This window comes from Lates calcarifer, linkage group LG21 (assembly GCF_001640805.2).
Source record: "Lates calcarifer isolate ASB-BC8 linkage group LG21, TLL_Latcal_v3, whole genome shotgun sequence".
In the NCBI taxonomy this organism is placed as follows: Eukaryota; Metazoa; Chordata; class Actinopteri; family Centropomidae; genus Lates; species Lates calcarifer.
This window is the reverse complement of record NC_066853.1, coordinates 21,567,399-21,591,048: the sequence shown is the minus strand read 5'-3', so window position 1 is coordinate 21,591,048 and position 23,650 is coordinate 21,567,399. Positions and strand designations below refer to the sequence as shown.

General features: G+C 40.2%; 2 protein-coding genes across 3 annotated transcripts; both read left to right on the top strand.

The window, feature by feature from the left end:
• Positions 1-11,428, top strand: zgc:154093 (uncharacterized protein LOC777623 homolog). 2 transcript variants are annotated; one of them, XM_018665578.2, is made up of 2 exons: positions 1-168; positions 8,886-11,428. In XM_018665578.2, exon 2 carries the CDS (start codon positions 9,438-9,440, stop codon positions 10,386-10,388), a length of 951 nt encoding a protein of 316 aa, XP_018521094.1. In that variant the 5' UTR covers positions 1-168; positions 8,886-9,437; the 3' UTR covers positions 10,389-11,428. The 2 variants fall into 2 exon arrangements, with proteins under 2 accessions (XP_018521094.1, XP_018521095.1); XM_018665579.2 differs by lacking the exon at positions 1-168 and adding an exon at positions 243-1,118.
• Positions 11,429-12,711: 1,283 nt separating this feature from the next.
• On the top strand, positions 12,712-23,496 carry ercc2 (excision repair cross-complementation group 2). Its single transcript, XM_018665485.2, has 23 exons — positions 12,712-12,884; positions 13,384-13,483; positions 14,226-14,303; positions 14,431-14,493; positions 14,703-14,816; positions 15,034-15,150; positions 15,887-16,003; positions 16,262-16,385; positions 16,491-16,587; positions 16,767-16,900; positions 17,042-17,210; positions 17,529-17,647; positions 17,863-17,932; positions 18,478-18,547; positions 19,111-19,212; positions 19,427-19,490; positions 19,654-19,775; positions 19,865-19,957; positions 20,229-20,301; positions 20,476-20,546; positions 21,367-21,510; positions 21,724-21,867; positions 22,733-23,496. The coding sequence occupies exons 1-23, from the start codon at positions 12,880-12,882 to the stop codon at positions 22,823-22,825; spliced, it is 2,283 nt and encodes a 760-aa protein (XP_018521001.1). The 5' UTR covers positions 12,712-12,879; the 3' UTR covers positions 22,826-23,496.
• Positions 23,497-23,650: the final 154 nt, after the last annotated feature.

The window sequence follows — 23,650 nt, the reverse complement described above, 5'->3', positions numbered from 1 at the left end:
GGCTGACTTGCATGTGAAGCCTGTCCCCCCCTTCACTTTCTCCGTCCACAGCGCTCCAGAGACAGAATTAACCCGCCACTAAGAGGTTTACCTGCCCTGAGGCTGAGGTCTGTATCTTTGGACTGTTTTTATTTCCAAGGAGTGACGGAGCGACGCTTCATTCTTCAGGTAAATATCACTGCGAAAAATCACTTTATTTTGTCATAGCCTATTTCTTTCTTTCTTTTTTTTTTTTTGTGGGTGTAAATGTGGTCAGTGGTCAGTCGGTGGCCGCTGCCCACCTGTTGAATAGATCTATTGTTTTCCATTATGTGAATAACAAAAAGAGGGAAAACTGACCAGTGTAACATTTTATTTGTCAACATAAAAGCCTCGGCTGCTCCATGTGTGACACTCCCTTTGGTTTCAGTGTGCGCAGCCTGCACAGCTTGTCATGTAGATGTGTAGTGAGCAGAAAAAGCTTTTTAATTCACAGAGTGGACTTCACCCAGTGTTTTAGACAGACATGATAACAAAAGCAGTTTTCATCAGATATCATCATCTTGTATTAGTAACATGTACGCGATGTTCTTTGAGTGACAGCCAGTAGGAGTGTTTGGTAACACAACTTACTTGTGCTCTTACATCCCTGTAGGAGAAGATATATTTGTTTGACCAGTTGACACAGTTTAGTTCATACTGGAAAATCTCACCCAGTCTGGGTTATGACGATCTCATTTCTAAGGAGATTAAAGTTTTACAGAAGCAGGCAGATATGTTGCGCACGACCTGTTCCTGTGAGAAATTCGCCAGAACGGAAGGGAGATGGGGGAAATATTGCGCAATTTGAAAAAAACATATCCAGTGACTCAGACTTGGAATTACTGCTACCTGCTCTGCTCCAGGAATAAACTCCTCTCTGTGGTCAAAGACGAGGAGGCCACGGAGCTCAGTGGGGAGCTGATGTCCCGCTGTAAGAGCTCTGGACGCACACTTCTGAACTTTTTTATTTGACTGTATGCAAAGAAAAGCCGCCATGTAATGGAGCAATAACAACTTAGTTTAAATAGTCTTTCAGCGCAGAAGGCATAGCTCATCACTCCTGCATACTCAACTGAGGATCGTCACAGAATGAGAGGGTCAGTTATTCATTTATAATCCCAATACCTGAACTGTGTCTGTGTTTGTGCGGGTTAGGACCAGAAAGAGACGGGGTTTGTTCTACTGGTACCAATCAGTCAACTGGCGAGACAGTCTTCAGGAGGGCAGGGATGATCTCAGAGGCTGTAGTTACATAACACACACAGGGAGGGTGGGGGTGTTAACTACTGTAGCCTAGTTTGTCTCTACTCTTGAACTCATTATCTTTTAACTTTAATCTTTGCGCCTCAGCAGTGGTTAGGATCAGGCGTTGATCAGCTGTTTTTGATTAAAGACAGACAGAGGTGTTATCAGAAATCTGTTCTCAGTTTAATTCTCAGGAAAACACCCTGTGAGAGATGAATCACTGCCTCAGCTGGATGTGAGAACACATCATCAGGGTTTTATGAATACGAACTTATCCACAACTTTCCTGAAAGTTTACAGTCTGAGTCTGAGGTCACGTGGAACTAAACTGAATACACTTCACACACATTGCGACTCTTAACAGGAAATTGGTCATCATTAAGTCACTATACTAAAAATCATAGTTAGGCTGAATCATAGAGAAACCTCGTAGGGAAAACAGCCGCATCAGCTGGAGGACGGACAAAATCAGCTTTACTTTAATGGTAAAAACAAACGGATTAGCAGAAAAGCAAAAGGCTTTTTGTCAACAGTCGCCTGCTGTGCGCAATTACGCATGACGCACAGACACGGCGGATGATCATCCGCTGTCTTTTCCGCTCCTTTCATTGTTGTTTTTAAGAATAGTTCATTTCATTGTTGTTATTAACAACAACAATGAAAAGAGCCGAGCCGTGGTGCGTTCACGCGTGTTCGTTTTAGTGCGTGTGTTTGTCCTGGAAGATGACAGAGCTACCGGGTGGCTCACTGGTTCTCTGTCCTGGTTTAGTGGAGACAGGCAGCAAATGGAGCCTGAGAGCAGAAACAGATGTCACATCAGCCTCCGCTGTGGCTGATTGCATCATCAGCAGTGTCCCAAATTCCAGCTTCCAGGAAAGGTGATGCATGGAGGAAAGAAACACCAACTCTCTGAACTGTTTCCTCCATTTAGTGTTTAAACTGTAGTAACACAGGTAAGATGCATGATGCATACAAGCATGATGTTAATTTGTAGAAAGGGACAACATTTTGTTTGCTCTTTAAAGGGATGTTGGAGGGTTTAGACTTTGTTTTAGGGTTATGGTTGGTTACTTTTGGTAAAGGTTTGGAGTGGGACTATAGGGATATTAGTGCAGGTTATGTGTGTGTGTGTGTGTGTGTGTGTGTGTGTGTGTGTGTGTGTGTGTGTGTGATAAACAGAAGAGACTTGGGAACTTTAATGGCTGACCTGTAAGAAAAACATACAACTCATGCCTCATTGACAATGAAAGGCTTCCAATATGGCCATGTATCTACATGTGTGTGTTTAACTAAGTAATGTGATTGTAAATACTTTTTATGGAGTGTGTGATTACTGTTTGAATATGAATATTTGAAAAATATTGTGTATTACATTACTTTTAATGAAGATGCTATCTATTGAAAAATGTGTTGGTCCCGCTGAAGTCACTTTCTGGAAGTCAAAATTTTAAAATTTTAATTAACCTGGAAATGTAAAAGTGTGGGGACACATGGAATCAAAAAGTACAATTAGATGACATCTTTTGGAGACTGATTGTGTAATCATAGTCTTTGTGATCTTGCTCATATTCACCAACTAAATTTCCCAGACCTGAGCATAAGTGTGTGGGTGTGTTTGGGTGACTCTTCATTGATTGAATTTCCTCAGTGATGACATTAAAGAATGACCTACTCGCTCTCACTGAACTGAAAACTCTTTGCTCTGTAGCACTAGGTTAGCCTTCTGCCAAACTACACAAAGTCATTTTTTCATGTTCATGTTCTTGAAGCTCGAAAGAATGTATAAAATGTCTGCTCGGTGGCTCATGGAGTGTTTTCTGTTTTGTCTCCTATATTTACCTCACAAAGCTTTTCTAGTGAAAACAGGATAAAGAAATGGGGGAAATGTTGTAATTGTGGACCCACAGTGCAGTTGAGAAGTAACAGAGTGGGACGAATGGAGCTGTAAAAGATGGGCAGGCTAACATCATTAAGGTTGAATGAATTCATTTCTACTTTTATGTCATGATCATCTTGCATGGACTAACAAGCCACCATAAATTCAAAGCTGCGAACATTTCCAACAAAACTACAAAATAAGTGTAAAACTAATCAAGTCTATAACAAAATTCATAAATCACTGGCAAAAACATTTATTATAATACTATAATACTGAAGAAATCAGAATAACTACAGATTAAAGGTCCATCTTACCTTCTCTTTGAGACTTCAAGGCAAACTTAATACAATCTTTAGTTCATTTATTTATTTTTTCAGTTAATTGGGTCATTGTTTTGTCTATGAATTTTTAGAAAATTGAAAAAAAAATTCAAAAGATCTCCACCCCAACTTTTTAGAGCTCAAGGAGATGTCTTCAGGTGTTGTGTTTTGTATGAGCAACAGTCCAAAAGTCAAAGTTATTCAAAGAAGAAAATCTAAGACTTTTGAGAAGCTGATACAAGACAATGTCAAGCATTTAAAAAAATGCTTGAAGAATGGCTGAATTAATTATTTAGATTAATTATTTAGATAGTTGCCAATCACTTTTCTTTCAGCTAATAGATGAAGTCTATTAGAATTAATTTCAGCTTTACTTGAGTTGAACAAAAGAAAATAGGTTTTCACTTTTTCCAGCTCATACAATCAGAATATTTGTTCTCAACTCTGCAATTAAAGAATTTTTGTGAGATGTAACGTGATTCAGATGTCTGATCCTGACATGTTGATATACGTGCACGTCTTCAATAATAGGGGGAAGGGTGATGACGGTATGTGGTTGGTTGGTTGACAGAGAGACTTCAACAGATGTAGATTTATGACTCAGTTTTCCTTATATGGATGAACTATCCCTTTAAAGAAACAGCCGAAGGGTAATTTAACAATGAGAAATCAGTGTTGAAATACATCAGAAACTGTCACTTCAGCAGTTCAGCAGGAGCGTCTCCACCCTTCTGAACCAGCTCCAACTGGTTTGGTTCTACACTGGTATTATATTTAAGTGTATTTGTATTGTTGTGGTCACACTGCTGTCACATTTCACAGTCTGGTTGTTTTTGTGGGCTTTAATGGAGCCAACAGGGCACGTCCTCCCTTTATTAGACATGAATCCAACAACACAGCTATTTGATTCATTTGTTCCACGTCTTTGCTTGACTTTGTGCTGCATGAACGTAGCTGGTATTGTTATTCTTTGTGATAAAATGAGGGCTGACAAGTTAATGTCTCATTTTTTATGACCTCTCAGTGGCTTAAATTAGACTGAACTGTTTAAGATCTCATCTTCAATAGATCTATGTTTCAGATGTTCTGACAGTCAGACGAATCTGTTTTATTTCACATTTGTGGTTGACAGATGTGGATAATGGTGAGGGAGAAAGAGAGAGAGAGAGATGAAAGATTTTTCCAGTTAAAAAGTTAGAATAAGGACAAATCAGCCCTTTTTTGTACAGATTTAACTGATAATCAGTGATGTTCCAGGAGCCGTAGAGATTATTTTTTAAGTTTGAATCTGTCTTGTCTGAATTTTTTTGTGGAAGAGGGAAGTCACGCCCACGTTCTTACCCTCACCTCATCCACATAAATCCTTATAAACCCAACCATCTCTAATCTTAAGCAAAACCTTTTCTTCCTTTTTTTAAACATAAACCTAATCATGTCAAGGCTGATACCTGAGTGTAACCACTTTAATCTCATGTCCAGTGATGGAAAATAATAAGCACATTGAGTATCATTCTGATGGGAATATTTTTCTTTTCACTTTTTCACTGCATCAATTTGACAGTTACTGTCTAGTTTGCAATATGTGAATTATCAGTTTAGAAAATATGTTGCATTGTTATAGAATAAATCAGTGAAAGTAAACTTCATCTCAACCAGCTACAGCACTGAGTCCATTCTGCATAGGTAGTACTTTTAATGTTGATACTTTAGGAGCATTCTGTATCTTGCTGCCAAAACTTTGCCCAAGTATTACACTGAATGAAGGATTTTTATATATAGACCATTTTGTTGTGACGATTTATTTAAAGATTGAAATTGGTCAGTTTCCCTCTTTTACTATTCATTCTGCTGATTGTGGCTCAGCACTTTGAGAATGAAGCCCTTACTTGTTAGTTTTGACCTCAAAACCTGATTTTTTTAAAGCCTCTGAAACTGTTGTTAACATCAGACTTGATTAGATGCTGTGGAAATATCTTGACATGATGTTGCATCATTTCTGTTTTTCCAGTCTTCTGTGTGAATAAGTGAGAGACTAAGAAACCCACAGCCATGCCAGCAGCTCTGCGAATCTGTACTTAGACATGGATGGCCTATGAGCTAAATGCTAACTTTTACATGCTAACAAGCTGGCAATGAGATTGTCAACATGCTGATGTTTAGCAGGTGTCACCATCTTAGCCTGTTAGCATGCTAACATTTGCTGATTAATGAATGAAAGTACAGCTGAGGCTGATGGAAATGTTACTAGTTTGGTGGTACACCAAAATACTGGACAGAATTAAATTCTGATCTGACAATGGCGTTAGATGAAAGGTCCAGTGACTACAAACATTATTACAATACATCCTCTGGGGACTTGTGCACCAGATTTGACAGAAATCCATCCAGTTGTCGAGATATTTCAATAAAAAAATAAATTTGGACATTATGGTGGAGCTAGAGGAAAAGTCAGGGGATCACCAAAGTCTGTAGGATCCATTGTGTGGGAACCATTAACATCTGTGCAACATTTCACAGCAAATCACCCAATAGTCACTGGGATATTTCAGTGTGAACCAAATCGACAGACCAACACTGCCATTTGTAGGGACATAACACTAATATGGCTGAAAATGCTAGAAATGAATCTATAGATGGACAGAAATCACCAACAGCTGTCTTTGTCTACAGAGGTCTTTTGTGTGGATTTATCTTTATAAGAGACAGGTGCAGTAAACTGAGCTGCACGGTGTTGATATCACCTGAGAAGAGAGGAGCAATAGCAGCAGAATCTCTTCATCTAGGACACTCAGACCTGTTCAGCTACAGACTTGTGTAAGGTGTGTCAGCACTGAGCTGATTACAACAGATGTACGGTAAATATCTCTCGTGTACCAACTGATCTAATGCTTAACTCGGTCCACTGGAGCCACTTCTATCCAACTGCTGCAGGGACGATTACTCAGCACTTTACTGCAGAGGATCATTACTCAGAACTTTACATCTCTGTCATTTAAAATCAGTTGCTTACATTTAACTGTTGTTTCAATTGTATTTAAATGATTAGATTTCAATGTAGAGAAGGTTCTATCCACATGTAGGAGTTTAAATATGCTCAAACAGTGACTATATGTAACTTTGACACTGAAATTTACTTAGCTTTTTAAACCAGATTTAGCTTGGTTTTAACCCAGATATATTGTCTAAATGTCTTATGGTTTGTAAAACACAAAGTCAGTGCTGACTGGGATCTTTTGTTCCAGTATTGTGGTTCATCTAGAAAATTTAACTTGTTTTCTTTTCGTTCAAACTGTGAAGTAAATGCATCAAAAGTACCCGAATCTATTATATTTGATACAGGTACAATGTAGAAATTAATGATTATTTATTTAACCATAGATATTTGTGATGATATAACTAATTACTGTGACACAGTGTTGACTGTCATGAAAAAAAACAGATTATTCCAGTCATGAGTATTCTGAAGAGTTATAGTTTTGTAACACTGTTGTTTTTGTCTATATACGTTAGACTGATACATAAATAGACTGAAGTTATATTATTTTAGCCTGTGTCCTGGAGTCTAATCCACTGATAAAAGGAAAGAAGGGGGAAAAAAAAACCCTGATAGCTGGTGGTGAAAGCCTTTCCCCATGGTAGCTAACGTCATACAGGGACTTCATGTGAAATTCTGTGGAGCTCTACTTGCTGCAATATGAAAAGACTCCACCAAAAATGAAATATTGCTCTGAGGAAACCAGTGAAGCTGCAAAATACAAGAGGGACACATTAACTCCAACTGATGAGGTTTTGTCCCAGAACAAAATCACAGAGGATTTTGGTTTTCAGAACAACCTCAGCTTTCACAGAGACTGAAAGCTGTGATCAGATTCACATTTTTATATGGCTGTGATCACTTTCAGAACAAATCAGATTCTCTTTTTTTTACTGACCTTAAGCAACAACTCTTCTACTTTAGCCCCAGAGATATAGTGATTAATCAGAGAAATTAGCCTTTTTGTATTCTCCACCTCACATGTTTATCTCTGTGAAGCTCATCCATGTGCAGTTACCTAAATGTGAACCCTGTGTGAATGTTCACAGGACTATTACAGATGCCATTGTGGTGATGTTGGAATGGAGATGAGACTATTTTTGTTGAAAACTCATTCTGGTGATTTTATTATTATTACTTTTCACATAAACCTGCAGAGCTGTGAAATACTTTAAAAACCAGTCACATGACCTGAACTAAAAAAGTCACATCACTGAAAAGTAAACATTCGATTAATAAGATTTAACACTAGACAATAACAATGCTGTTGCTCTTTTGTATGCAGAGTTGAAGATGTACATGTAGTAGTCCTGTACTGGTTGAATAAAACTTGTCAAATGTTTTATTTGTTGAAAATCATCAGTTTCAGTGATTTCAGGATCAGGTCAGTCACACAACAGCCCACACATTCCTTGGTGCGTCTCCTCAGTAATATCACAAGATACACATCATTACACTGTGACTTTTTATGCTCTATTCAAAGCTCTGTTTGTCTCTGTTTTTAACAATAGTGAACATACATTCATCTATACAGCATTCAGGCACACTCAGTCACAAGATCAGAAGATTATATAAGAATAAAAAGCTCTATTCATTATTAAATAACTATGTTGTGTAGTCTGATTTACTTTAGAGAAACTTTCGACCTGATTTTCAAGTTAAAATGCAACCTTATTTTTTAGTCTTCATCATAAAGTCAGCTTTTCCTTAACCAGCCATCTTTTGTCAAGACAGGGCCAAAATCTAATTTCATAACAAACCCTCTGAGCCCTGAACATAAGACAGTGCTTGTCTTTATGTGTAAAGAGTTAAATACCAAAGGGACATTTAGGATGATGATGGGATCACAAGATCACAGAGCCCCCAGGCGTGACCCGCGTGTCATCCCATAATTCACAGTGTTTGTCTCAGGAAAGAGACTTTAAGATGTTTCACTGATAACAGGCCGCCACACGGGACGAGGATGTTGAGAGGCCACGAGCTTTTAAAAACCAACAATTTCCATGCGGTAACTTGTGTCTCCGCTAACTATGCTGAAGCGTCTGTGGGAATGCGTGACCAATTTTCTGAACTGATTCACTGACTGACTCACTGTAAGAGCAGCCTCGACACCCACAAGTCCTCAAGTCACATTTTCACACAGTTTGGGGACAAGCAGACCCCTCTTAGCAAACACTCTTGGATTCTTTGAGTGTTTTTCATCATATGTCCTCTGGCTCGCTGAAAAGAGGGTTGTAAATCTCCTCCCACCTTCATTCCTCTCTCCCCCAGCTTCTGCCCCCTCCCTTCCCCTTCTCCCCATCCATCTCCCCTTGCTTTCCCCCCTCTCTCTTCATCTCTTTCAGCCTCTTTTTGACTCCTATTTCCCTTTTGTTTCTCCTCACAGATCTGCAGTGTTTTGATGTTACATTCCTGAAGTTTCTGAAGAAATCAGAGGCCTGACCCGGCAGCAGACAGAGATCATATTCTTCATCCCTTCATTCCTGTTGTCCGAAGAGGGGGAGAGACTGTATGCTTTGAGGAGACGAGGGCCAGTGATATGGCGTTTCTGTGTATGAGAAAAAGACAGAGGGAGCTGATCTGAGGTCAAGGCCTTCCTCCTCTCCCCCTGCAAGTCACATGTCAGTGTGAGGCACAACCCCCGGGGTTGCTATCGCTACACTGACCGACCTAAATACTTGTATCCTCACTCGGAGAAGCAACACAGACCGGATCACTCAGTTGAAGCCAAGAGAGCTTCTTATCAAGTGAGTTTGCTTTGTGAGCTCTTGACACTACTTGCTTTTAGTTAAATTCCTCTGCTGGTTTTAATCACCCTGAGAAACTGACTGCTACCCAAACCTACAGAGGTGCCTGTGCCTCTGCTCTCAGAGAAAGAGAAGCACACAGAGTTTTCTCAGGAGAAACTGATTCATCTCACGTCGTTTTTTGAAGCAAAATGCCGGCAAAGACGCCAATATACTTAAAAACTACAACTCCTAAGAAGGGGAAGAAGCTGAGGCTTCGTGATGTCCTCTCCGGTGACATGATCAGCCCCCCTCTGGGCGACGTACGTCACAGTGCCCATGTGGGTCCCGAAGGGGAGGGCGACATGTTTGGAGACGTGGGTTTCCTCCAGGGGAAGATGGACATGCTGCCGTCCCTGAGCCGGACACAAAACGGTCACGCACGTTCGTACAGCGTGGAGAGACACATGGATGAGGGCCTCGCCGCGAAACACGACCCGCACAACTACGCCTACAATGGTTACCATTATCAGCACTCCTCCACCGGCCTGTTGAAGACCACCATCTCCATGCCTGTGTTCATCGCCCATGAACAGGCTCCACCCAAACCCCCTCGTCTCCACCTGGACGACCCTTCCCCTCCCTCTCTCCCCTCTCAGCAACACCACTTCCACCACCACCACCACCACCACCTGCCAACAGAGGCGAGCCACAAACAGGCCAACGGTCACAGTCATGCAGACAACAACAGCCAGCAGCACCCGACCCTGTCACTCTGTGAGAACGGCGTGGTGGGCCGTCTGGCATCGGAGCCCTGCCGTGACATCTCCCTCTCGCCCGCCATCCGCAGGCTCGTCCCCTCCTCTGGCTCCTTCTCTGAGGTCTCCTCCGAGGACTCCATGTCGGAAAGCTGCGGGCCCCTGGACGTTCGCCGGGGCCTCAGTCTAGACTCTGACGCCGGCCTGAGCAACGAGGACCTGAGGAGTGAACGCAGTGAGTCTCCCTGTGCTGCCTTTCAACCGGCCAGTCTCACAGCCTCACCCAGTGTGTCCCGCTCAGACTCTATGGCGGGGTTAAACCTGGATCTGGGTCCATCCATCCTGGAGGATGTCCTGAGTATCATGGACCGCTACAAGACTGAGGACAACCGCTGTGAGCTGTGAATGGAAAGATTAATGTGATGTACAGATATTTTTATACATGGTTTAATATATCCTTAAAAACTCTGTGAGGAGACTAAAGGAGGACGAGGGACGGAGGAATGGAAAATATACGGTGGAGAAACTGTCTCAAGAACAATGACAGCTGAGTTTAAAGGTAATGAAAGACTGACAGAGCTAAGAAGCATGCAAACATGATTGTGGAGTGTTGGGACGTTTCTGCTCAAGATGATAACAGCCAAGGCAAAATATCAGCCACTATCCACATTGTTTATATCTGTCTGTTTATATGATGTGCTGAGAATCTGTTCTTTTTTCTGCGTGTCATTGGCCAGCTGAGTCAGATTAATGTCTCAACAAATCACCAGCTGTGATCAATATTCAGGAGCAGCAGGACTCACATATCCATGGAGGAAGCTGCAGCTACTAATGAGTACATTTTTTTCTACAACTTAGGACGTACATTTCTGCAGTAGAGCTCAAATGAAACACGCTCAGTCATACTAAGCTGAACTGCAAATAGTTTTATGCTGTGGGTAATTTTCTGTCCTAATTCACTTTGGCTGCCTCAAATGTCAAGTTCAGGACTAAAAGGTTTTAGAAGACTGAAAATGAATATCTTCACTCTTTCTCTGTAATGCTTCAATGCCAGATGAAATGTGAACAACTGCTAATTTTACTGTCCCTCTCTAACAGATGAACATATAAGCTTAATGGTCTCTACCTGTCCTCTAGTGTTACTTTTGAGAATAGCAGCTCAGACATTTCAGTTCAGATTTCTTTCTTTTGATGAGAGGAAAACAAGTTTATTCCTGTAGTTTAATTAATGAAATGCTCTAAGTGTAAGAAAAATGCTGCTTTGTAGATTAATTTTTTAAAAAGTCATTCATCTTCAAAGTTATGGCTCACTTTCAGCATCCCTAACATTCACTGTCTGCATTATCACAGTAGCCTATTATTCAAATGTCATTTATGCTGTGTGTGATATATATATTTATATATATCACTGTACATGTATGAATTAAAGGTTCCTATAAAACATGCTTTGGATTCCTGGATAATTCTTTACACATAAACATAAACGGAGGAGCTGCATATTGCGATTTTTATATTTCACATGCACACATGCACAAGCACATAATTGTGCTTGTAGAAGAAGTGGTTGAAAAAACGAAGCTTTCTAAAGCACAGAAGCACAATGAAGAAAGTTTGGAGGACAATAGGGCAAAATGAGCCCTAGAAATTCAGTATTTCACCATCCCATCATGCCTAGAGCCCCAGAAATTATGTTGAATAATGTGATTAAACACATTAGTCTATGGATGTGCACCATTTCAACATTAACTAAAAAATTAAAGGTGTTAAAACTAGATTTTGACAAAAGACTTGTATCAGACAGGACCTCAAGCTGTCTTTTCCAGAAACTAAACCTTTATTTTAATGATTTTTGCTGTCTGCCTTGGGGCTTGACAGAGTTGATATGGGATGGTTTTAAATGTTTAATTTTAAATGTTTTAATTAGAGGTAGTTTCTCATTGCCACCACTGAAAGGCAGTTAAAATCTATTGATCATCAATACATTTCCTCCTGTTTATTAGCCTGCATTATACAGATGGTGTAGGGCTTCATGTTGTCTAAAAAAAACGTGTTACTACTTTGCATATTATCAGTGTGAAGAATGTTATGTTGTAAATTCAAAGTGTGACCAGTAGAAAACAATTACAATGTTCGTCTCATGACGAGGGAATTCTGATCAGTTGAGTTTTGGTCAGAAAAGTGTTCAGTCTTCCCTGATGCTCGATGGAGATGACGGATGACAGAACGACAGCTTCTACAGTTCTGTTTTGAACTGCTTTGATTTTATCATCAATTTTTAATTCCTCCATCTGTTATCTAGCATGCCGTAGTGGTGTCTCAAGATGACCCGCTGTTCTTATATGCTATATGTTTATTTATACAAATGGTGATTCAAGAAATTTATTATTATCTTTTTTGTTTTATTTTATTGTATTTCCACTTTATTAACAGAACAGTGTGTACATGAAAAATATAACCAAACCACATTAGGGATATATAATAATGACTGTCATCATCATCACAATCAACATCAATTAAATACACTACAACAACACATCTGTTAACACCTGAATGTGAAATTTTTCTAAATTTCCTATAAATAAAATATAATATTTTTCAGCGTCAGTGCCTTGAAAATTTATTATTTTAGATACTACTACTACTACTATTGTTGTTGTATTAATAAAAATAGTTGAGCAGTTTATTCTTCAGCCTGTGGAGGGCGGTAAAGCGCCTGTGAGCATTTGACTGCCAAAAACCATAGAGGAAGAAGAAGAGGAAGCAGCAGACAGAGCTTCAGTCCTTGCACCGCTGTGGTTTGTCTGCAGTTATAATTTTACACCAAAATTATTGAGTCTTTCAAAATAAAGACACGGGCTGTTAAAGAAGAGGAGCGGCTGCTACACGTTTTACCAAAATGAAGTGAGTGTTTCTACTAAGGCAGAAAGGAAAAAAAAAATCTTGCAGATGTAATTTGTTGTCAGTGTTAGCATGATAGCATGAAGTTTAACAATAACTAACTATCCGACGTGAGTCCTTTAAATTAACATTAACCTGACACTGGCAGCTGCGGTCTATTCAGGGTTTTCTCTGTAAATGAACTGTCTGCCTGTGTTTGTGTAGTTAACTGAGTTTCAGAGCCAGTGTTCACATTAGCTTAGCTTCAAACACATGCCGGGTTCAAGAAGTGCACATTAACAGCGTCTGCAGGTCCTGAAAAGACTTAAAAACCTCAAAAACTCTTACGCGTCATTTAGAAAGGTTCCACACTGTTTTTCTTTTTTATTTGAACTAAAATTGGCTCTAAAATCTCCAGCACGGTTGTTCCAGACCTCTGATGTTGTGAGAAAAAGAGACAGACTGTCTCTGCTCTGAGTCTGCAGCACGTGTGAAGTCTGTTACAAGTGTTGTTTTATTCCAGGCTCAACATCGAGGGTCTGTTGGTGTATTTCCCATATGACTACATCTATCCTGAGCAGTACTCCTACATGCTGGAGTTGAAGAGGACACTGGATGCCAAGGTGGGTGGTGCTAGTGTCTCTCTTAGTTTATTCCACAGAATGCACGTAAACCTGGTTTAAACAGTGTTGTAGGTAAGATAGCTCATTTTCATTACCTGTTGCTGAGCAGGTGAGCACAGTCTACACACATAACAAAACACAATACCTAATTCTCATACCTTAAATGGTAACGCACACCTACACTTAATGAGCACTATTTTAGGAACACAATACTAATACTGGGCAGGGCCTCAGCTCATTGTGACAGGGATTATACCAGATGCAATCCATGTCCTTTGAGATTCTGGTCCACACTTCACATCATTTCTGCAGAGCTGGCATGCCATCAAAGGCCATTGTGTACATTGAACTCACTGTCATGTTCATGAAACCAGTTTGAGATGACTTGTGCTTGGAGACATGGTGCAGACAGTAAGGATGCACATGACCAGCGTGATGATTTTTCCAGTCTTCAGCTACCCAGGTCTGATGAACCTGTGTCCACTGCAGCCTCACATTCCTGTTCATGCCTGATAATGAAAAACTGACGTGGTCTTCTGTTGCTGTAGCTCCTCCACCCTAGGTCTTGACATGTTGAGCACTCTGAGATGCTTTTTTGTGCACCACAGTTGTAAAGAGTGGCTGTTTGAGTTACCATAGTCTTCCCGTCCTCACCAACCATGAATATGTTATTAGATTAATGCCCAATGTCAACTTCATGTATGTGTGTGTTTTGTTGTCGTTGCCTGCTGTTTATGTCCAGGGTCATGGAGTCCTGGAGATGCCATCAGGAACAGGGAAGACCATCTCTCTGCTGTCTCTCATCATTGCCTACCAGAGGGTAAGTTCAGCTTCTCTCTCTCAGACTTCCTGTTCTTTCAGGTTGTGCTGTAGTTATCGTCCACTGTGGCCTCCCACCAGCTAATGCCACACAAACACTCTAATATATGAGGTTCTCTCTCTCTCAGGCCTTTCCTTTGGAAGTGACCAAGTTAATATACTGCTCCAGAACTGTTCCAGAGATCGAGAAGGTAAGTCTGTGTTAAATAAAATCACACTCAGTTCAATTTGATGAAAAGTAGAATTAATTTCAGTTTATCTGGTCCAGCTGTCCCATCTCCTTAGAAATTTAAGTGAAACGCAAACAGTACAACACAAAAGAAAATGATACAGTAGTCAATTCCACAGTAATGAGAAGATGCTGTGCAAATGATCACAACACCTTCATCCCTCTGATCAGGTCATAGAGGAGCTGAGGAAGCTGATGGAGTTTTATTCCAAGGAAACTGGAGAAAGCAACAACTTCTTGGCTCTGGCTCTTTCCTCCAGGAAAAACCTCTGCATCCACCCTGAGGTACAAACACCTGCCGTCTAATCAAGACCTCACATTCAACTAGAGCAAAGCATGAACACACTGACACACACGTGTAAAGCAGTCATTATAATGTGTTTTAGATACAGAACTGAGCTCTCTGTTCTTCTTTGTGTCTCCTGTTTGTCTGAAAGAATAAATAAACACGACATAAAGAATACTACCCCGACTGTAACCAGGATCCTCTGCTTATATCCAGGTGAGCTCTCTGCGCTTCGGTAAGGAAGTCGATGGGAAGTGCCACAGTCTGACAGCGTCGTACATTCGTGCACAACGCCACAGCAACCCCAACCTGCCTGTCTGTCGTTTCTATGAGGTAAGAAGTCACCTGAATTCATCAGATTCAGACAAGCTGGTATTTTTCAATAGAAAGTAGAAATAGATGAGACAGGCTGTAGGAAAGTTTGACTCAATAAAAGCTATGAATTGCAACACCTAATATCTTTTGTTTTAAGCAAAATTAGAAAAAAAAAATAGAAGTTGTGATGTGGATTGGATATTGGTTGCATATAGGTTGCATTATGAAGGTCATAAGGTATTACCTGTTGAACGGTAGTTATAGTTACTGAATTAGGATTGCTACTAATGATTAATTTCATCATCAGTTAATTTCATTTTCATGTAGGTATGTGATTGGACAGGCACTACCAGTGTACACATATCGTAACCGCAGTCTCTAGCACCATGGGAGCAACGCCTGAAAACAGAATCCATTATAGCACCCAGAGTTATCCTGTTGATAGGATCTTTAAGCAGGCTAAAGTAAACAATGAGAAGTACTCATATAACATGTTGTGCAGACTCATATCTGTTCTGGTTGTCCTCTGAATGAACTCATCACACCGTCTCAGGTGCGCTGCCTTACTGCTTTGTGCTGTATGGAAGTTACAATGCATGTTTGAAGGTGGCCGTGTGTACCTCTTATTCAGCTAAAACCCAAACGTCTGACACATAACGAGGCTCCAACTGACTGACAGACTTAACATTAAGAAGTGCCGTCTGCTGCTCTTGTGTCCTTGAGCTTCATTCCTCATTGTGGTTTGTTTCTGTAGGAGTTTGATGCAGTCGGTCGACAGGTGCCCCTGCCTCCTGGCGTCTACAACCTTGATGACCTGAAAGACTTTGGCAGGAGGAAAGGCTGGTGTCCTTACTATCTGGCACGCTACTCAGTACGTTGCACCACAGACTTCTAAAAACATGATACACTCAGCCTGGTGTGAAAAATGCTTTCCTAGTATTTTTGGAAAAACCATTACTGGATGGTTTTATGGTTGGTTAAGCTTTAAACAAATGCACTTTTTGAGTGGTGTTATTGAATAACAGCTCCACAAATTACTCTGCATTTCAAAAATAAAAAGTATCATGCAAGATGTCTTTCAGCGATTGTTTAATTAACACCACTGTTGTTTTGTCTTTTTTCCTCTCAGATCCTGCATGCCAACATTGTGGTGTACAGCTACCATTACCTGCTGGACCCCAAGATAGCTGACCTGGTGTCCAAAGAGCTGGCCAAGAAATCTGTTGTGGTGTTCGATGAGGCTCATAATATAGGTGAGTCACTGAACTGAGTGTAATATTGAGATTGGTGTCACCAAAATGTTATTTTCCTGATTCCACATCTTTTTCCCTCTGCTGTTTCTTTCCCTCTGTTTTCAGACAATGTATGTATCGACTCCATGAGTGTGAACATCACCAGACGAACGCTTGACCGCTGCCAGAACAACGTGGACACACTCCAAAACACCATACACAAGTAAGAGGCTGGCGGAGGTCAGTGGCAAGACCACTGAAACACTGAACTCATTGTCTCATTGTCTGTCTCATTACTCACCCTTAAGGGTTTTGTGTTACTTGTGTGCACTGCCAGGTAGTAGGCAAATTTGTTTCCCATCTGAAATATGCCAACACATAGTGCACTTTGTTTTCTGATAGGATAAAGGAGACAGATGCTGCTAAGCTGAGGGAGGAGTACAGGCGACTGGTAGAGGGGCTGAAGGAAGCCAATGTTGCCAGGGAAACAGACATCTACCTTGCAAATCCAGTGTTACCAGATGAAATTCTTCAAGGTACATTCACCAGCCCGATATGAAATTAACACTAAATAATTATTTTCTTTCATTCCTTCCTTTCATTGCACTGATTTCAGAATGACAGTTTGTACAACAAGACAAAACCAAAAAGCTGACTTTCTCTCTGCTCTCTCTCAGAGGCAGTTCCTGGAACTATTCGCACAGCAGAGCACTTTGTTGGATTCTTGAGGCGTTTCCTGGAGTATCTGAAGTCCCGTCTGAGGGTCCAACATGTCGTACAGGAGAGCGCCCCACAGTTCCTCAAAGACATCTTTGACAAAGTCTGCATCGACCGCAAGCCTCTAAGGTCAGTGTCTGCTTCAGCAGCACATTAAAAATGAAATCACATAAGTCTCCACCTTTATTATTAACCTACCTCTCTGACTGGATTCTCCACACAAACATCAGCTTTAGTCAGCAGTGTGGCCTCATGTGATCACGTGATTCACTTTCTCAGTCTCCTCTACAGTGGCACAATTACGTATTCTCATTCCTTTCTCAATCCTCTTAGAGCTTCCAGCTCACTCGGTCACTTCCTTATTCATCGTCTCACCTCACACATTTCTCTTAAACAAGCTTTCACCTTTTAAATGTCTTTTATCTGTCCTCCTCTGTGTCCCTCCAGGTTTTGTGCAGAGCGGTTGCAGTCATTACTGCGAACGCTGGAGATTGCTGACATCGCAGACTTCTCAGCCGTTACTCTCATCTCTAACTTTGCTACCCTGGTCAGCACCTACAGTCAAGGTGCTAAAACATTTCTGTACATCTTTAAGTTCTCCCATCAGACACTGTTAACACATATATTACTCTGGCAGATACTGTGTTCGCAGTAAGATTTGATGTGATGTGTAGAAGTCAGATTTAGTTTAGTCCATTAGCTTAAGCCATTATGTTTTGTTATGTCAAAGGCAGTTTAAGTAAAACTCCATTAAGTGTTTTCTTTCTGTGTGTGTCCACAGGTTTTACCATAATCATTGAGCCTTTTGAAGATAGAACTCCAACCATTGCCAACCCTGTGCTGCACTTCAGGTGGGCTAGAGTTGACAAAATTGGGAAATATTATTGATGAATATCTATTTTGTGTTATCTCTGTTTTTGACACTGAAATTCACTGATTTTGTTAAAGTTCACATACAGATAAGTACAGTTAAAGTTCAGATGTTTGTAGATGTTGCTTAGTGTTCGCAGAGGTAATCTGACTGATTTGGTGAATTCTTAACAATACAAAACACTCTGAAATATCAACAGCATTTCTAGCATTTAGACATGAAAAATGTTTACCTAACAATATAAGACAGGAGTTTTGAGATTTATGGCAGTTAATCAGTACCAGTGACTCCAAAAACATTTTTACAGGGGCAAAGATTCCAGCCCTCAAAAATCTGTTTCCACATTTTGGAAAATTCCTGCCAACTTCAACTTGGACTGAGGCACTAGTTTGTTGGTTACAGGTTACCACTGATTTAAGGGATTGATCAAACATGTGAAGTGATGCAGAACTGAGCCTGTGTAATGTAACCAGTGAAAACAAGTGATTCTTGATTCAAATGTTTGTTCATCTCTTCCTCTCACAGCTGCATGGACCCATCTATAGCCATTAAACCTGTTTTTCAAAGATTTCAGTCAGTCATCATCACGTCGGGGGTAAGATACCACTCTGTCTCTTTCATATTTGCTCAGATTACAGAGGATATTTCAGTGTAATACTGATTTTTGCCTTATGGCTTTGAAAAAAAGTGCATCTGATTGTCTGATTTCAACCTTCATATCACAGGCTGCGTATGCAGAATGGAAAGCAATTCAAGTGAAGAACAGTTTTTTTTCTTTCTTTCTGTTTGAATAATGTTTCATTTGAGAAGTTAAATTACCTGCTCCATTTCTTCTTCCTTCAGTCCTCCTCTTCTGAAGTGATAAAACTGAATACCTCTTACTGGAGACTCTCCATTGGCTCCTAGAATATAACCACACCTTCAGTCATGATATTTTTGACTGCATTTGCCTGCTGCCAGTTTGTCAGTCTTCAGTAACTTCAGCTATTTTTATTCACACTGGTGGCCCGAATATTAAATCCATTCCATCTCTCATTCTGGAAATTCCACAAATCAGTATTGTGATTACGTTATTTGAGTGTCTGTTTCTGCATCTGTGTTCCACTAATAAATGAATAATTATTTTGACTGTCCCGTCTTTCTGTTTGTCCTTCTCAGACTCTCTCTCCACTGGATATCTATCCCCGAATCCTGGACTTCCGTCCTGTTACCATGGCATCCTTCACCATGACGCTGGCACGGACCTGCCTCTGTCCTCTGGTGTGTAACTACACTCAGATACACACTTTCAACAACACATTCACTGTGGCGGCTGAGAGAAATGGACAAATTGTGTTGCAAAAACACCTCATCATTGACCCCATGCAAAATCTTATAATTCAATCATATAATTTCCACATTTAAAACTGTATTACTGAGCTGTTGGAGCTTTTCTGATCACCTTGTTTTACTTCCTTTGTGTTGTCTTACATAGATTGTTGGCAGGGGAAACGACCAGGTGGCCCTGAGCTCAAAGTTTGAGACCAGAGAAGACTTTGGTTAGTAGAAACATCTCCATCATTTTTTATTAGTAATTTATTTACAGCTGTTTTATTTTTTTTTTTCTAGAACATAATATCTTCAAACAATTGTAAAAACACCACGTTATTCTTTATTCAATTACAGCAGCATTATTTTTCTTTTTCTTTTTTTTTTTTCCAGCTGTGATTCGGAACTATGGCAACCTGCTTCTAGAGATGTCTGCCATCGTCCCTGACGGCATTGTCGCGTTTTTCACCAGCTACGTCTACATGGAGAACATAGTGGCGTCTTGGTATGAGCAGGTCAGTGTGTGAACAGCACAAACACCTGAGACCAATCACTTTGGTACAGGTTGTTGTATTATTTAGTTTTTTTCCATGTTTATTTGCAGGGAATCCTGGAGAATATCCAGAGAAACAAACTGATCTTCATTGAGACTCAGGATGCTGCAGAGACGAGCATGGCCCTGGAGAAATACCAAGAGGTCAGACAGACACCTGGCATCTTACTTTATATTAATTATTATTAAATGAGTCAGAAATACCTGCACTTGGAGAAAAACATTATAGCTGCTAAGGTGCCAAGATAAAATTGGTAGAAACAGATGACAAAATGTCAGTCATTGCTCTATTTGGCATTTGCCCGTGCAGTATAGATTGAATTGCAGACTGACTGTAACATTTTATCATCTTGTTTTGAAAATGAGCCCCAGACTTTTGACCTCTGACCTTTCTCTGTCTGTCTCTGTTCCTCAGGCGTGTGAGAACGGCAGAGGGGCCATCCTCCTGTCTGTGGCCAGAGGAAAAGTGTCTGAAGGAATAGATTTCGGTAAATGATCGGGATGTTGCAGGTTACTGAGACGACTGAACAAGAAAACTTCCTGTAGGGAAATGTGGAGAGAATTAGAAGAAATGAATGACACAGCAAACATTTCTGAAGTCAAGTGTATGTTGAGTTCAATTTTTCGACGCATTAACTATGAATCTTGTGTTTTTTCTTCAGTGCACCATTTTGGCCGGGCAGTCATCATGTTTGGAGTGCCTTATGTTTACACACAGAGCCGCATCCTAAAGGTCAGAACTGTCACTCTGTCTACACCTGTGTCTGAAATCACTATTTTCCAGAAAATGAATTATGTCTACCCACTGCTGTTTTCTCCTGAGGGTCTGAATTGTTTGAGAAATGTACGTACTCAGTAGTGCCCTCAAAAATTCCCACAATGGCACTTTTGGAAAAAAAAAAAATAGTGTGGCTTGTAAACTACTTTCTGCTAAAGATCACACAGTGCAATGCATCATATTTTAGAGATGCCTCTCTACATCATTTTGTGTCATCACTGACACAAAATCCCCTCATTCACATAAATGTGTTGGAAAAATATTTGTCTATATATACAGACCACATCCTCCAAAATGATCATAAAGTTGAATCAGCAGTTCTCTAAAACTGAACATTGTAACTTCACTGAGGGCAGGATTTAGTGCAGGGCTGTTGAATAAGTTTTAGTTACAATAATAAATTAGTAACTGAGTTTATGTTTTGGTATTTTCAGTTCCTTAGAAATCTGGGGTCCTTTAAAGCTTGGAAACATTAATCACTGATGATTGTCAAGTTAGAAAAAATATAACTTATTGCGATGTTGATTCATTTTACCTACATAACACATTTTACCTGTGATGGTTGACATTAGGAATAATCTGCAGTTCAAGATTTTGTTTCTTTTACTTGACCCCAAATAAACTTTTTAGAGCAGAGATGTTTTAGTATGAATCTTGTCTGTACATTCATACATCATCCTTTTCCTCCTTCAGTCTGACTGGGTGGTTTTACCATCATCACTCTGTTCATGGCTTAGGAATATGTTTTTCCTCACTGACTGAATTGATGTCACAGGCTCGTCTGGAGTACCTCCGGGATCAGTTTCAGATCAGAGAGAATGACTTCCTAACGTTTGATGCAATGCGTCACGCAGCTCAGTGTGTGGGCAGAGCCATCAGAGGGAAGACTGACTATGGTCTCATGATTTTTGCTGACAAGGTGTGTGATCTTTCTTCCAAGCCTAAATTTTTGTCCTCTGATCTTCCCATACTGCAGTATGCCTATAAACACTGTTTCTCACAACCACAATCGTCTGATTTTAGTATTAAGGCTTCACTGGATTAGTAGGTTGTTCATTGCCCTGCGTGAGGATGAATCAGCATGTTATCACTGAAGCCAGAGCCAAACTCCCTTTCCCTTTCCCCTCCACAGCGTTATGCCCGAGCAGACAAACGTGGAAAGCTTCCTCGCTGGATTCAGGAGCACATTAATGACGGCAGTCTGAACCTCACCGTGGACGAAGCAGTCCAGCTCGCCAAGCACTTCCTGCGACAGATGGCTCAGCCTTTCAGACAGGTACGATCCACACCTGCCACAAAGGGCACAGAGCAAGTCTCCACTTTTGTTGTATGGAAAGGCCGGTGGAGACATGGGTATAGATGTTTAAATTTAGCTTTCCAATCACAGCAATTAAATAATTTCGTGGCATAATGAGTATTTTTTCTTGAAAATCTCAAAATGATAATTTCAGTCACAAAAAAAATATTCCTATATACTTTTAGTTTTGTGAACCTTCTTGTTATCACAGAATAAATATTTTGTGATTATACAAGGTACAGTAAGTCAGAGAGGACATGCATGTACAGCTTCATGAATTTCTCATGTTGTGTTGACTCATGATTATGGAATACCTCGCTTGTAATTTGCTCGTGTCTCTTTTGTCTTAACTGATTAGAGCATGTACTTTACTTGATATTCTCATGAATGGAGTAAATTAATTACTTTAAAGGAAGGATTTTAAGCTTATGAATTTTTGTTAGAAACTTTCTAATATTTTTTTTATTTCTAACACTGGGTGAGAGATTAAACTGAGGAGTGATTAACTTTTAATTTTATATTTACTTCAACTTTCCTATTGAGATCAAACTAAACAGGCTGTAGTCTATAGCCACTTCAGTTCTAGCTTGTTTTTGAGCACCAGTCAAGCAAATTAAAGGCCTGTTTTTAGCATGTAGTAGCTTCCCACTTTCTTCTATTGAAGTTACCTAGCGCTGTATAGCGAGGTCCAAGGTCCTCAGTACTGTCAGCATACTCAAGTGGCATTTAACAAGACTGAAAATAACTAACCACGCAGTCTCACTTAGATTCTTGTTTCCCTGATTTTCACCTTTGTCTAATAATCTCTCCTCCTCTGTCTCTCACCTTCTCTCTCTGTCTTCAGGAAGACCAGTTGGGTCTGTCTCTGTTGACTCTGGAGCAGCTGCAGTCGGAGGAGATGCTGCAGAAAATCACTCAGATCGCTCATCAGACTTGAAGGTGACATACAGTGCATAACGTCATCACTATGTTGCTCTATGTAGTGCTATGTTCGTGCACGTTATATAGGGGAGAACATGTTCAGATTCAAAAACGTCAAATAAGACTTTTTCCGATTTCAGTTTGACTTAAGTTGCCCTGAGTTTATCTCACTGGGTAAAAAACACAGCATTACATGTAGGGAGGGACTTTACAGTTTTATGGATCAGGGCCAAACATTTTCTGTATTCAGTGCATGTATTCAGTATTACAGTGAATCCTTTCCATTATGATGCAGAGCTGTTACTTGGAATTGACTCCTAATACGGATGGGCTATTATCACTACTGCTGCTGCAGTTTATCAAAAAACCCCTGCACATTTCAAACCAAAAATGCTATACGCATCATGCTGTTTTGATAAGTAACATGTTTTGTTTCAAACAAAACAAGCAGATGTGTTGAAAGTGAGCTACAACCAGTCATCAGTGGGTCAACTCATTAACAACAGAACTGTTGTTAACAGTGTAACAACAGTGTAATATCAGTCCATATTGTGTCTGTCATACAGACAAGACTGCTGTTAGTTTACTTTGCTACTGTAACTGTACATAGTCACATTTTATAGTGAAAGTGAATTTTTATGCATCTGTTTTTCAACCAGAAGGCTGGAATATACATGTTTGTATTAACCAACTGAGTTGTGTTTTTCTTCTGGGGAAAGTGTTTTAATTTTGAGGATATGAATTTACATGTTAAGACACTTTTCCATCCTGACAAGATCAAGTCGAGGGCAAATACCTGAACCTAATACTTACTACCAAATACTAAAGCATCATGCTGTCA